The 13,784-nt window shown below is 41.4% G+C and overlaps 1 protein-coding gene across 1 annotated transcript; it reads right to left on the bottom strand.

The window, feature by feature from the left end:
• Positions 1-5,374: 5,374 nt before the first annotated feature.
• On the bottom strand, positions 5,375-11,620 carry LOC104588207 (vacuolar-processing enzyme-like). The gene is made up of 9 exons (XM_010246050.3): positions 11,135-11,620; positions 9,165-9,329; positions 8,912-9,068; positions 8,437-8,522; positions 8,145-8,347; positions 7,451-7,499; positions 6,375-6,584; positions 5,983-6,189; positions 5,375-5,846 (listed from the first exon to the last, which is right to left on the bottom strand). Exons 1-9 carry the CDS (start codon positions 11,330-11,332, stop codon positions 5,664-5,666), a joined length of 1,458 nt encoding a protein of 485 aa, XP_010244352.1. The 5' UTR covers positions 11,333-11,620; the 3' UTR covers positions 5,375-5,663.
• Positions 11,621-13,784: the final 2,164 nt, after the last annotated feature.

Below are 13,784 nucleotides of genomic sequence, written 5' to 3'. Positions count from 1 at the left end.
ACACCCCAAAAACTTGGAAACACAATAAAATCAACTTGAGACTTCCCAAAACCCAAAATACCCTCTTCTGACACAATCCACAAGACAAATAAGAACCTTGAGATCAATACTAACGTCCAATCAGACATCATCCCTAGACTTTGAAAACTATAACCAAGTTACACATCAATTTCCATGACTAAACTACAAAGATCCACTATTCATCATGCCAACTCCCTTTTTAACGGTCCTGATTTATGCGATGTTCAAACTCCAATTTCTCAAAACCAAATCCAACGCACCCATCACCTCAAGATCACTAGGAAGCAATCAACAAGTGAATCCTACCACAAACCTACGATAATCAACCGCAAAAACATCAAGATCACTAGTAATTTTATCTTCACAATCAACCCCATTAATGAAATATGGAGCAAAGTAATGAATACAATTTTAGACAATGTTTTAAAAAACGACTCGGAATCGGAACCATTCTGGTGGTTTTCATGTCGACGGTTCGATCATTGGTCCGAATGGATGGCTCATTCTAACAAAAATATTAAAAATATATAAAAATAATAATTAAAATAAAAATGACCAAAACCATTGAATGGGTCAAACGGGTCGACAGTTCGATTGCCCGGGTCAAAGAATTGTTGACCAATTCAATGGTTTGTAGCTAAGAATCGGGTTTGGAGTAAAACAGAACTGGTTGCTTGGATGATTCCCAGGCCAAACGGTCCAACTATTCAGGTCAATGGAGGTTGATGAGTGTGGATTTGGCCCTCCAATAACATTGTGACACATGGCACTATCGCCGACCTGGCGACCTGGCACTGACGCCAACCTGGCGACCTGCCTTCACCGTCGACCTGGCGACCAGCCTTTATGCCGAACTAGTGACCTCGACCACAACTCAAGCCGGATAAAAGCACCTCGTCCAGGGCTGACCTGCAGCATCTCGTCACTGGCCGAAGTGACCTCGACACAAGGAGCGACCTCCCTCGAGGGCGTGCCGGCCTGACTGAGGTCCAGGTGGCGACCTGCGAAACGTGCTCGCCGAAAATTTCGGCACGCATATCCCAACACTCCCACAATCCTTGGAAGTTGGCCCACGGATCGAACGTTCTGGAGGATGGTCAACGTGCATGGCGGTTGCCTCCGGGAATCTTGGAGGCACTTAGGCAACCTCTCGGAAATCTAGGATACGACGCATGAAGCCCATGCCAAGCAATGCCTATATAAAGGCACCAACCCCAATGACATGGAGGGGGCAAATAAGCACATTCTAACTCTCTTACTTTGTGATTTTTTAGCTCGCAATCTACTATGAGAGTACTAACTTAATCATCGGAGCGACCTTGCCGGGTTAGTCACCTCAGGTCCTCTAACATTGATTCCTTGCAGGTTTTTCTAAAGAACTACATAGCTCAACAATCAATCCAGCTCGTCACCATTCAGTCAGGCATCTGAGTCATCTCTCCAGCTCGGCGTAGTCAGCTCGGCACCTAATTTGCCCCCAGCTCGGTCTGGTCAGCTCAACACCTAATCTGCCTCCAGCTCGCCACCAGTTAGATCGGTACCTAAACTGCCTCCAGCTCGGCCTAGTCAACTCGGCATCCAAGTCCTCATCCAGCAAAAGTTCTCCACTTTGGCCTCCGAATCATCAGTCACTTGGAAGCAGACCAAAGGATGAGGTACTTAGCCCAAAAATCGATTCATCAATTGGCGTCGTCTATGGGAAACGCTACAAGAAGCTAAGTTCTCATCTTCTGAAAGGCTAAGTCCTCTTGTTCTGGAAAGCTAAGTTTTCACCTTTTAGAAACTAAAGCTCTCACTTTCTAATTTCCATCTTTTATGAACTCAAACGCACCTTTGATCAGCATCACACCCAGAACAAATACCGATTACTGGGGGGCAAAAACATCAACACCCAGCTCGACGTATTCATGTCGATGCAGAACAGGTAGCAGCAGAATGACCTTGACAACTAGCAATCCGGCGACAGGCACCTCGGTGTAAGGATGTCCTCGTAGGTTGAGCCAATCATGGTTCCCGCAGGAAGTTGATGGCCAACAGACTAAGCACCTCTGCCGACTTTATTTCAACTCGGATAAAACCTCATCAGTCCTCTTCGCGAGGTACCCTCTACAAGATGAGCTATCCGTGGCTTCCGCGGGAGTTGGCGGCCAACGGACTGCATGGACGCCCTTGCCGGTTGAGCCTTCCAAAGCTCCCGTGCGAGCTGGTGACCTAAAGTCAGTAGTGCTACCCCCGATAGGTCGAGCTCCCAGTAGCTTCTTGTAGGAGTGGGTGAACGGCATCACTAACGAGGCTGATGCAGCACAGTCGTAGCTCTAAGGTGTCGAGCTGGTAAAAGACCTCGGCACCACATAAGACCCAGTCGCCTCTTCGGCATGGGCAAAATCAAGGGTAAGGAGAATGGACTGTGAGTCGCTCCCAGAGCCTAAGGGCTAAGGTGGCAAGCTGATAAAAGACCTCGACACCACGTGAAACCTAATCGCCTCTTTTGCATGGACGAAATATAAAGCAAGTTCGCGTTCAGCACGAAGGAAAGACTAGTTTGCTCTCAGCACCATGATGTATGCAAACTTGATTTCTTCATAGCCAACCTCCACCTCGGTTGCGGGCTCTGCATCAAACTCACTGGCTGGGACCAACTCGAAGGACGCTGCGTCAAAATCTACCTAGGTGGAGCGACCTGATAAAGCAGTCACACAGAACCCCCTCTTAAGGACGACATGATGAGCTTCACTCTTGAGGTACTTAGCTGGATTGCAGAACCTCTTGATGGTCACATCCCTAATAAGATAGATGTCCTCGAGGTACCTGCTCCACCTCTCCTCGAGCAGATGAATTCGCTCTCGGGCCCCGAAAATAAAGATGGTGAGGTCCTACACAAGGCTGCAAACACTTGGACTCTTCCGACCTGAGAAGAAAATTGAATCGACGCTTGCGAGCTCATCGAATTAGTCATTCTAGGCCAAAAGGAGCAATCTACTCCCTTCGCTGAGTTACTTTCAGCTCGGGAGTGGGGGGCAATTAATGAGGACGGATTTGGCCCTCCAATAACATTGTGACACATGGCACTATCGCTGACCTGGCGACCTGCCTTCACCGTCGACCTGGCGACCAGCCTTTATGTCAAACTAGCGACCTCAACCACAACTTAGGTCGAATAGAAGCACCTCGTCCAAGGCTGACCTACAGCATCTCGTCACTGGCCGAAGTGACCTTGACGCAAGGAGCGACCTCCCTCGAGGGCGTGCCAGCTTGACTAAGGTCCAGATGGCGACCTGCAAGACGTGCTTGCCAACAAATTTGGCATGCATATCCCAACACTCCCACGATCCTTGGAAGTTGGCCCACGGATCGAACGTTCCAGAGGATGGTCAACATGCATGGCGGTTGCCTCCGGGAATCTCGGAGCCACTTAGGCGACCTCTCGGAAATTTCGGATACGGTGCGTGAAGCCCACGCTAAACAATGCCATGGAGGGGGCAAGTAAGCACATTCTAGCTCTCATACGTTGTGATTTTTTAGCTCGCAATCTACTATGAAAGTATTAACTTAATCATCGAAGCGACCTCACCGGGTTAGTCACCCCGGGTCATCTAACATTGATTCCTTGCAGGTTTTTCTAAAGAACTACATAGCTCAACAATCAATCCAGTTCGTCACCATTCAGTCAAGCATCCGAGTCACCTCTCCAGCTCGGCCTAGTCAATTCAACACCTAATTTGCCGCCAGCTCGGCCTGGTCAGCTCGGCACCTAATCTACCTCTAGCTCGGCCTAGTCAACTCGGCATCCAGGTCTTCATCCAGCAAAAGTTCTCCACTTTGGCCTTCGAGTCATCGGTCATTTGGAAGCAGACCAAATGATGAGGTACTTAGCCCAAAAATTAATTCATTAGCGGTCAAAAACCATGTTTTTAGACATTGTTTTAAGAATCTCCCGTAGGAGATATGAAATTATTGTGTGCATTATCCACTGCAAGACATCGATTATAGTTAAATTTCTTAGGCCAAGATCATCATCGATTTGAATCTTCGGTCATTAAAGGAGAGGAAGACCTCTATAGAAGGGCCAAATGAAATCCAAGCATGCATTAAGCAATTCCTGAAATAAAATAATAAGAGATTCTGAAATTCCAATTTAGTGGCAGTAGTGCGTGAAGGATATGGCCCGAAGGAGACAATTATTGAAGAGGGGTAGTTTGGTCATCCAATGATACCACGGCATGTGGCATTGCAAAACAGGGGAGTGACACCTCGAAACCACGTAAGCAGACCCCAGGAGCATCTCGAACACTTCACAAGTACAACAAAGACATCGATACCACTTTGGTGTCAAACTGTAAACAACTAGGCAAGACCTCAAGTTGGCATAAGAGGTGACCTGCTTTCACCAATTTGACCCAACTTTAGTTAGTGACCTGCCTGACGTTCCGAGCGACCTTCCCCTTAAGTAAACTATCACCTCCAAATTCCCCAAGATCACGACGCCATGCTGATTATCACTCCACCCACTTTGGGCCGGATTAGACAAACATTACTTGCTTACACAAAATCCACCTCTAGGTATGAAACCACTTCTGAATTAGACAGGTCGGAAATCCCAAGCGTCGGTAGCTCGCTTATACATAAGAGCCTCACCTCCAATCTTAGGTACGCACAATTTAACACTCGAACTCCCTGACTCTTTCTTGCTTTATAACTCTTACAAAAATCGAATTTGCTAACTTAAAAACATGGCAATGCTCACGCCAGATAAAAATAAAATAACCCGAGTGTTCGAATTGTTCTCGCGGTAAGGAGCTACCGGATCACGTACGATCAGCTACCTTTCTGATCATGCAAGGAATCGTTACGTGGTGGAAGTAATAATTGATCAGAACCTACACCTAATCGTGACGCAATAACGGAATAAATAATGGATAAACAACGTGTAGATGATTCGGCGGGAGCGGTCTCGCTAGTAAGCTGTGCGAATCCTATCGTGTTAAGCAATCATTGGCCGCAAAAGCTACTCAATTTCGCGGCTATTGAAAAAATCTAACATGATGGGGTTCAACACACTTTATTCAGCGTGATGGCTCCCGCATGATCTTTGCTTATAACGAATGGTCCGAATCTTGATCATCACCTGGATTGTTGTTCATTTCTTCTGTATTCTTTGCTCTGTTTATTTGTGTTCTGCTGCTTCGCTTTGAATCTTTGATTTCTTTCTCCATAAATAAAAGTTGCCCACGAAGAACGAGCGAAGGATGGATACAGCCATCTTTAGATAAGATGAACGATCTTTGATCGCACGATCATTCAATGGTTTCGGAGGGAAAAAGCAAATAATAGCAACCAAACAACGCCTGCTAAGTAATTTGCAAGCACCATGACATTTCATTACATATAAACATATACAATTCCATTTATACACAGATTTATCTACATTTATAGATAATGCCTCTAAGTTAGGAATAGAACGGAACAACCATAAGTCTATAACCATTAACCAGGGGGAATAGGAGGAGAGAGATACATAGACAATTCCAATTCCAATACTAAAATATGTACATGTATATTGAGGGCTGCCACCAATATATAATTATGAGGCAGCAGCTAACAATGCTCTCCTCCTCTATGGTTGGTACCATGTCATCATCTTATCAGGCGCTAAATCCCTTACTAAGGGAGCTCCAAGAATTGATGGGAATGCTGGTGCAAGCTTGAGACGAGGCCCCAGCCATCATTTCCTTTGTAACACCAGCGTTACAGATGTTGGCAAGGGAACGCATGTGTTTCATCCCATACTGAGATAGAGATCCACAGTGTGTCTCAAATGCTCTCACCTGCACGATGGAGAGTACATACATCATTTTAGAGCAGAAACTATACCTCGAGTCATCAGTTTAATTACAGGTCTTTAAACTGAAATCAACATAATCAGCTGCACTAGTATTACATCCCTAGGCATCGTCTTCTTACCATAGTCTTAAGGCAATCCCAGTCATCTACCAGAGGCTGCCCTGCAGGCCGAACAGTCTTCAGCACTTCAGGACCTTTCTCATATCCAAACAAAAGCTTCCCGATGAGCATCATGCTGTGGTCTATGTGCATCCTGTGGGACATCATATCCAGGAACTGCTTTTGAGCTTTGAATTTCTTAGGTGAGCCTTCGGGAGCTTTCCGGAACTGGCAGAACAATATAGACATATTGTGTTTATGCTTGTGCAAAAAGCATGACAAAACTAGCCCATAGGAAGGTTGATAAGTAAATATAATTGCTAATTTGGTTTTCGTATCATCATGTGTCAGAAGTTCATCAAGAGACAGGTCATTATACAAGCCACATGGGGGAGGAGGGATTCAAATCAAACCTTGTGCCAGAAATGGAGGAGATCTGCATCACGTTGATTAACAGTCTGGATAGATGATGGCAACTTATTCTCATCAATGAAAGTATAGTTATCATTTGCAGGATTGGTTCCCATATACAAGAATAGCTCTGCACTGCTAAGTCTTAAGTCCCCATATTGCATCACATGTGAGCCAAAAGCAGAATTTCCACTTGAAGTCCTCCTTTTAACCTGCAATTACTTACAGAATGAAATCATCCAACTAACAGAAGACAAGCTAATACGGAATATAATTGTTAAAGTGTAGAGACATAAAGGTTATTTCAGGGTTTGACCTAGTTTTTGTACATTTTCAGTACATAAAGAGCTATAGCCCATCATCTGGCCAATCTCTATTAAGGAATCCTATATGCTGTAATGCCCCCAAAAATAATGTCCACTCAAACAACATTTTTATGGACACATTAGACTGTATTTTTTTCCTTCCATTCCTTTTGGGTGCAGGGGAGGATAATAAAATTAGATAGGGTGAAATTTGGGAAGTAGGGCAGGGAGATAGAAAGGATCCACCTAAAGACACTTAGAACCCAGCACAAGGCTAGGCCCAACCTGAGCTGGCCAGCCAAGCCCTAATACAACTAAGAACTCAGCTGGTTGGTCAGGTTTGGTGGTTTTCTCCCAATATTCTGCAGCTTTAACATGCATGTAACACGTAGAGTGTACACATGAATGGTACGTATACAATATAAGGTCATGAGACATTGGGCTTGGCCTACCTGAGGTGAAAACCCCACCCAGAACATAGCTGGGGTAAGGCCCAAGTTTACATATGCCCAAGCCAAGAACAAAGCCCCAAAATACAATTGAAAGACACACATGATATCAAGCTGGGTTGGATCTGTGGGGCATAAATCTGCCTTACTGCACCTTCCCTCCTACAAATAGAACACATACTTGTTTGCAAGTAGATGTGCCCTTACCGTATGTAATATTCACCCACAGGTACCAAGATGAAATGATATTCCTTGGGTACATCAGAAGTGTTTTTTTTTTTTTTTGGTCCAAGAATTCATAAAATTGCACAGATAAATCTTTACCAGTTGATACTGCTGCCTCAAACTTTCCGTCCGCAGATTGTGTACCTCACTGCCATGGGATAAACAGATCAAATAAAACAAATTAGGAAGAAGAAATGAAAACATTTCTACCCATGAGATAGGGCAGAAACTTTTACATTCTTGTTACCTTATTCAACAAAATCCATAATCATAAGCAACAGGATGAAGTAAAAGAAATGAAAACATTTCTGGACAAAACCATTCAAACATATAACACCCAAGAAAATGATCTATAAGGACAAGAAAAAAGCTTAGGGTAAATCCATCTGTTAACAGTGACTATGCCAAATGGTCATGGTTTCATGGGGTAACAATACAAGTTGATAATACAGGTAATTCAACTGTAAAGAAGTCATAGCATGTTGACCGAGTTAGCAACAATTCATACTGGCAGCTGTTCAGCCACCCTTACTGAATTTCAAATAGAAACAATTTGGGCTACAAAGCATGAGAATGCAGGATGAAGTCTGAAAGTAGCAACTTTGTGCGAGGAGGAAGAAAACAAATGAAAAAGCTTGAGGTTAGATGTCCACAAAGTCCATCCATCCCAAGACTGGATAGTCAGGACTGTATTAGGTGACTTAACATGATAGAACCAGAACAAATAACTTCCTTTCTGTCATTGAATAACACGAAAACCTCACAGATTTTGAGCTAAGCGGATTTTGCCAACCTGTCTTCCATCCAAGCAACACTATACAAGTCCCCCAAACAGGTCTCATATTCTGGGGGAGGAGGGTCTGTAAATTCTCCAGGACAGTATGTTCCCCAACTGCTCTCATCTGCATTTGATGCTGTAGTTGCATAGATATTTAAACCTTCTGGAAGGAGACCTTCAAAAATACTCCCAGACTCACAAGCTTCAAGATAAAACACCTACAGTTTTGTAGAGTCTCATCAAAAACTATTTTCCACAAACCATATAGAATGCTCAAGGCAAATTAATAGTGCAATGACCAAGTTACCAGGCTTCTATAAGTTCCTGAAGCATATTTTTTCTTTAATACATCAATCAAATCATCGGCATACAAGTACGGACTGGTTGGCATGCCTGCATTAAATTATAAAATGGACACTGAAGCTGTCAGTATCATTCTTCGAACACCTAAGAAATGGAGAAAAAACATGGATTAAATATCCAAATGAATCCTCCCTCCTAAAATAATAAGAGATACCCCTATTTTTAAAAATAAAAATCAGCACATGATAATAAAAATACTTTTAAAAGGAGTGTTCTACTATTAACTAGGATTTTGCTCCAATTATCAGAATCAGGTTTACCAAAACCAATATTCACCACTCAAATGTAAAGTCCAGTCCTGAAATTAATCACTCCACTAGCCAGTTGAAGATATTTAGTTTCCCAACCATAAATAAAATATGCAATAAAAATGAGTAGGCAGAAGCATTTTAATCTCAGAGATCTCCAGAACTACTAACCAAGCACCCCAGGACCACCATGGTCAGAATAGTATATGAAAATATGGTCATTGGGACCACTATCCACAACCTTTCCACTACCCCCTGTAAGAGCCGTTCTGTTTCCAAGAAGAACGGCAAAAAAGTTGCCAACATTGACATCTTCTCCAGTATAATCCTGCAAGGAAAAAAATTAATGATATGAAAAAGTAAATAATGACTAACATGAAAAATAAGCACTGTAGAACCTGAATGAAAAAAAAATAAAAATAACCTTTGGAACTCCTTCATAGACATCATCACCATGCGGATGGTTGATGATGATACCAGGCCTAGGGTTCTCTTCATTGAAAGCAATGTCATCATACATGAAAACAATGATATTTTCATCTTTGAGTCCACCATTCCTCAAGAGTTGGTACGCGTGGCATATATCAGCCTAAACACAAATTGAAAAGAATATATATCAGAATCACATCAAACAACTGATTTTAACCAAGGAAAAACTGATAAAACGAGACAACAACCATTATATGAGAAAACAATAAGAATTTCAAGACCTGCATCTCCTAGAATCTGAACAGAAAATAAACCTTTTATAATCAATAGCATGACCAATAGGCATGTTATTGATAGAGAAGCAATAAAAAGGGTACACTTCCTTCATCCAATTTCGTCTAATGACAGGAACACACTGATAGTTACCAATAACACCAGAGACAAATAACCAGAAGAAGTGAGCTCTCCTTGTTAGGCCTCCAATATACAGGCTGTTTAGCAGGAACATGACCAAAAAGTGTTTATTACATTGTTTCATTTTATCCATATCTAAGTTTTAATTCCATGCACTTGTTTTTCATATTAAATACAGTAATACACTCCGTTCAACTCTGATATATCTTAAATGCAATAACCCATTACCAAATACCGATTGAAGTATTAACATTTTTGCACCTTTTATATAGTTGATCTCACAATTTTTTTTAAATCAATAACAGAAAAATTTTATTAAGTACTTAAAAGATGATACAAGAGAAAAGGGGAGGGATAAGCTCTCTTAACCCTCCCCAACAAAATACACAAGCTTATAACAAAGCCCAAAACATGTTTCCCCTTCCAACCCCTTGTTGATCTCACAAATTTAGGCATACTTAAATGGATAGGGGAAAAATCCATTGATCATGAAAGCTGTTATCCACATCTCACAAAGCCATGGCAATACATGGTTTCTCCTATTTTAACACCATGGTTCATGCACTACATGGTCTGGAATCATGCTGAGAATGCAGCAGAGCTTGTAGCAGCCAGTCAGCCACAGTGACAAAATTCAAGAAACTTGCTAGCATGGTAGTTCATTAGCTACCAAAGTAGGATCATAATGTAAATTTCCCAATAAAAACTTGACCAGTACCAGTAGATCTCAAACGTAGAGTGGTTCATCTATCTTCACTTAGGCTTGCTTATTGTGTTTGTGACTCTGTATATGTGTAAGTGTGTGCATGATCTTCTGATTAATATTATTAACAGATATACTCAACATCCTACCTTCCAAATTATTTGGGGAGGGGAACAGATGTAACAACCATCCAATAACGGATGACCGTTTTATAATACCTAAGATTCAGCCCACCTTAAGTATACTAAAGCAGTTGATAAGATGTTGTGACTGCTAACATCTATCTCTTGCTATAACTAATTAGATGTAGTTAAGCTCAATTGGGAATCTGTGATCGAGATACTATCGATAACACCTGACACAAATCAGCAAAAGCTTCAGTTGAGCAAAAAGCAGGACTAATACACAAAAATACTGTTAATAGTTCCGCCAGAATCCAATCATGTACGCCTACAGATTCTCAAAGCACAACTTGAGAAAAAAACTTGAAGGAAACTACCTAGAAAATTCAGGAAAATGAAAGCATGCAGCAATTATTTAGATTAAGTAAATCGGGAAAGAAAAAAAAAAAAAAAAAAGGACAAATACCCAGATTACAACAAACCTCGACTTCTGCAGGCAATGAAGAATAACACCATGTCAAATAGAAAAAAAAAAAAAAAATCTCTCAGTAATACCAGAACCATTCACCTAAAACAGGCTACCATCAAGTAATGGATAAATATAGAGGAAACAAAAACTCAAATACAAACAAAATTCAAAATCCGGGGAAGAACGAAAAGCTTCAGGCACGGAGAAAATAGGCGCGATTAGAAACAAGATATATACAATTCATCGAAGATCATTACCTGATGCCTGTAATTCCAGTAACCGTTAGATCCAGCGATGAGGACGGCCCATCTCGTTCCGGCGGAATCATCTTCGTTGTCACCGCCGCGGAGAAATTCCGACGGCAGCCTCAGCACATCGCCATCGAGATTCCGACTCTCAGCAACTATAGCAAACAGCACAAGTAAGAGACAAACGCCGCCGGTGCAACGAAACATATTGTCTCCGGCGACCAGGCTGGGTTTGAGTGATGATGGAAAAAAAATGGACAGAAAAGGAAAAAAGAAGGATTCTCAGGAGACTGATGATGAACCAATTGAGGGAAACACGGTCTTATAGGCTGATGGTTATGATTCTCGCTCCCACTTTGACCCTAATTGTTGATGACGTGGAGCGCCGTATAACCGTCGCTTTATAAGGATAATTCAGTTTGTGGGGCCCCACCGTCGGAAGGTTGTTTACTTCGTTAAGTTTTTCCAACGTCATTGATTGGCTACCTCACCTGCAACTGAACTTGCCATCGCCCAGCCTCCTGTACTACCGGGGACGGGCCCACAGAGGGGGAGGGAATCGCTATCTGTCAAACGTAGTATAGATAGTAAAATGACAGAATAGCCTTTACACTGTTTAATAAATTACAAACCATGTTAGACTGGTTAGTTACCTAATGGTCTATATCTAAGTCCAAATTCAATGTATTGCGGTTGGATAATTGGAATCTATGAATCATGCCAACTTGCCCTTTGGAAGGCTGCTTTCCCCTGCTGTCATCTCATTCTACGCGTCACTATAGGGAACAACCAGAAGCATGGTCATCCACCTAAGAGGATCGTTTGATAAGAATCTTTTGTTGGTGCATGGAGTCTTAGATTAATCGATGAGGGGAATTCTGGGATGAGATATTCCAATCCATTGATTTGTTTAAAGGAGAGTCTGATTATGATGAGGCACAGGCTGTGTGCTACTCTATACCCTGAAATAGTAAAGTCTAAACTCTAAAGTGTCAGTGAATATTCTATAGAGTGATGGGGCGGCGTATAGGCTATTAGGTAGAGTGATTCCACAAAAGTCACATCGAAATGAATTTCAGTTTCAGGAGGTGGGGATTGGCAATGGACTAATGTGGTTATTGCTTGGGCAGTTGGGCTTACCCGAAGGAAATAATGACGGTTATTTTCTTTGGCGATTAAGATTAATAAAGCGAGACAAAAGAAAACCTCCTCTCCGTCCCCGGCCCTACTTAATACTTACTTATGTAGCTGCAACGGCAGAGCTACAGCTTCTAAGCGGTGGTCATCCGTGACGCACGGACGAATTGATATTTATGGCATGTTTGGTTTGAAAGAAAAAATAAGAAAAGGAAGAGAAAGGTTAGGAAATTTATATAAAATTTGTAAAGGTTTTTTTTAACCTTTCTTTTCCTTTCCTTATTTTTTCCTTCAAACCAAACATAGCTTTAACTGTAGAATTTTAGAACTTTCATTCAGGCTAGTTTCAATTTTACCCGATACATGCGAGTCTTGATCACTTGCCAAAAAAACACGTTCTAAACCTTTACCGACATGATTTAGAATTTGTTCTATTGGTAAAAAATTCCAATTTAGGCAGTGCATTCACATTCTTTTAATTTAAAGTTTTTTACTTTTTTATGTTATTATTTTTATCGTAATTTTGTTATAAATAGAAATGAGAGAAAAATAAATTAAGGATATATTTGGTTTGCAGTTAAAATCAGAATCGGAATGGTCTATTCCCATAATCTATTTGTTTTAGACATGAATAAAACTGAGAATTAGAGTCAGTAAGAATGGGATTTCTTTCTCAAATGAGGGATAGGAAAATGACTATTCCCTCGAATGGGGGAATGTCATTCCAAATGAGAATAGAATTTTAATTCCTCTCAACCTAATAATTTGGATCGGAATAGTCTATTCCAATTCTGATTCCAAATTCTTATTTCCACCAATCAGAAGAAATTTGTTATAAGGGGTTAGAAGAATTAAGGTTATATAAAAACGATACAGTAGAGTTAATAAGAATTTATTTAAACACTAATAGTTTAATAATAGATATGGCTTAAATATAAAGGATTGATGGGATCCATGTAGCCAATGCCGTGTAGTAGATAGATATACTTTGTCCATCGCAAATATGACCAAATTTCTTGATAACCAATGTTTCCCTTCCATTTACTTAAAAACGAGCAAGCGTTCAATAGAAAGATCGGGTTGGACTTTAACCGGCACTGGTTCAGATCTCCCATACAGCTATACTTTCAATCAGTATGTGATAGAGTGATTGGACGCAAGCCACAAGTTAGCTTGTCCGGTTTGAAAATTTTTAACTACACCACGCTTTGATTAGAGTTCGGGCCCGATTAAAATTATATAGATTCATGTTCAAACCTTACCCGATTAAAATTATATAGAATCAATTTGAATTCACTTAGGCCCTATTTGCTTTTTGGGAAATACATAAGGCCCGTTTGGTGTGTCTTTTTGAGAATATCTTCTTGTAGCTCTGATAGTCAAAAAATGTATTGAGCTTTTGACATAAGATCTCAGTAGCCCAAAGATAATTTGGCAGATGCGCATTTTTACATGCATCTGCCCATGTCTTTCCGCACGAGATTAAAACGCGAAAGATGTAAATGAAGCTTCCCGAAATGGG

Source organism: Nelumbo nucifera, chromosome 8 (assembly GCF_055504915.1).
Source record: "Nelumbo nucifera cultivar China Antique chromosome 8, China Antique-T2T, whole genome shotgun sequence".
Taxonomy (NCBI): Eukaryota; Viridiplantae; Streptophyta; class Magnoliopsida; order Proteales; family Nelumbonaceae; genus Nelumbo; species Nelumbo nucifera.
Note: the sequence above shows the minus strand (reverse complement) of the source record. Positions and strands in the feature narration are given on the sequence as shown.

Coding starts and splice junctions, on each gene's coding strand:
- LOC104588207 (XM_010246050.3), bottom strand. CDS start 11,332: ATGTTTCGTTGCACCGGCGGCGTTTGTCTCTTACTTGTGCTGTTTGCT. Junction 9,069..9,164: donor TCTATGAAGGAGTTCCAAAG/GTTATTTTTATT, acceptor TTTTCCTTGCAG/GATTATACTGGAGAAGATGT. Junction 6,190..6,374: donor TCCTCCATTTCTGGCACAAG/GTTTGATTTGAA, acceptor TTGTTCTGCCAG/TTCCGGAAAGCTCCCGAAGG.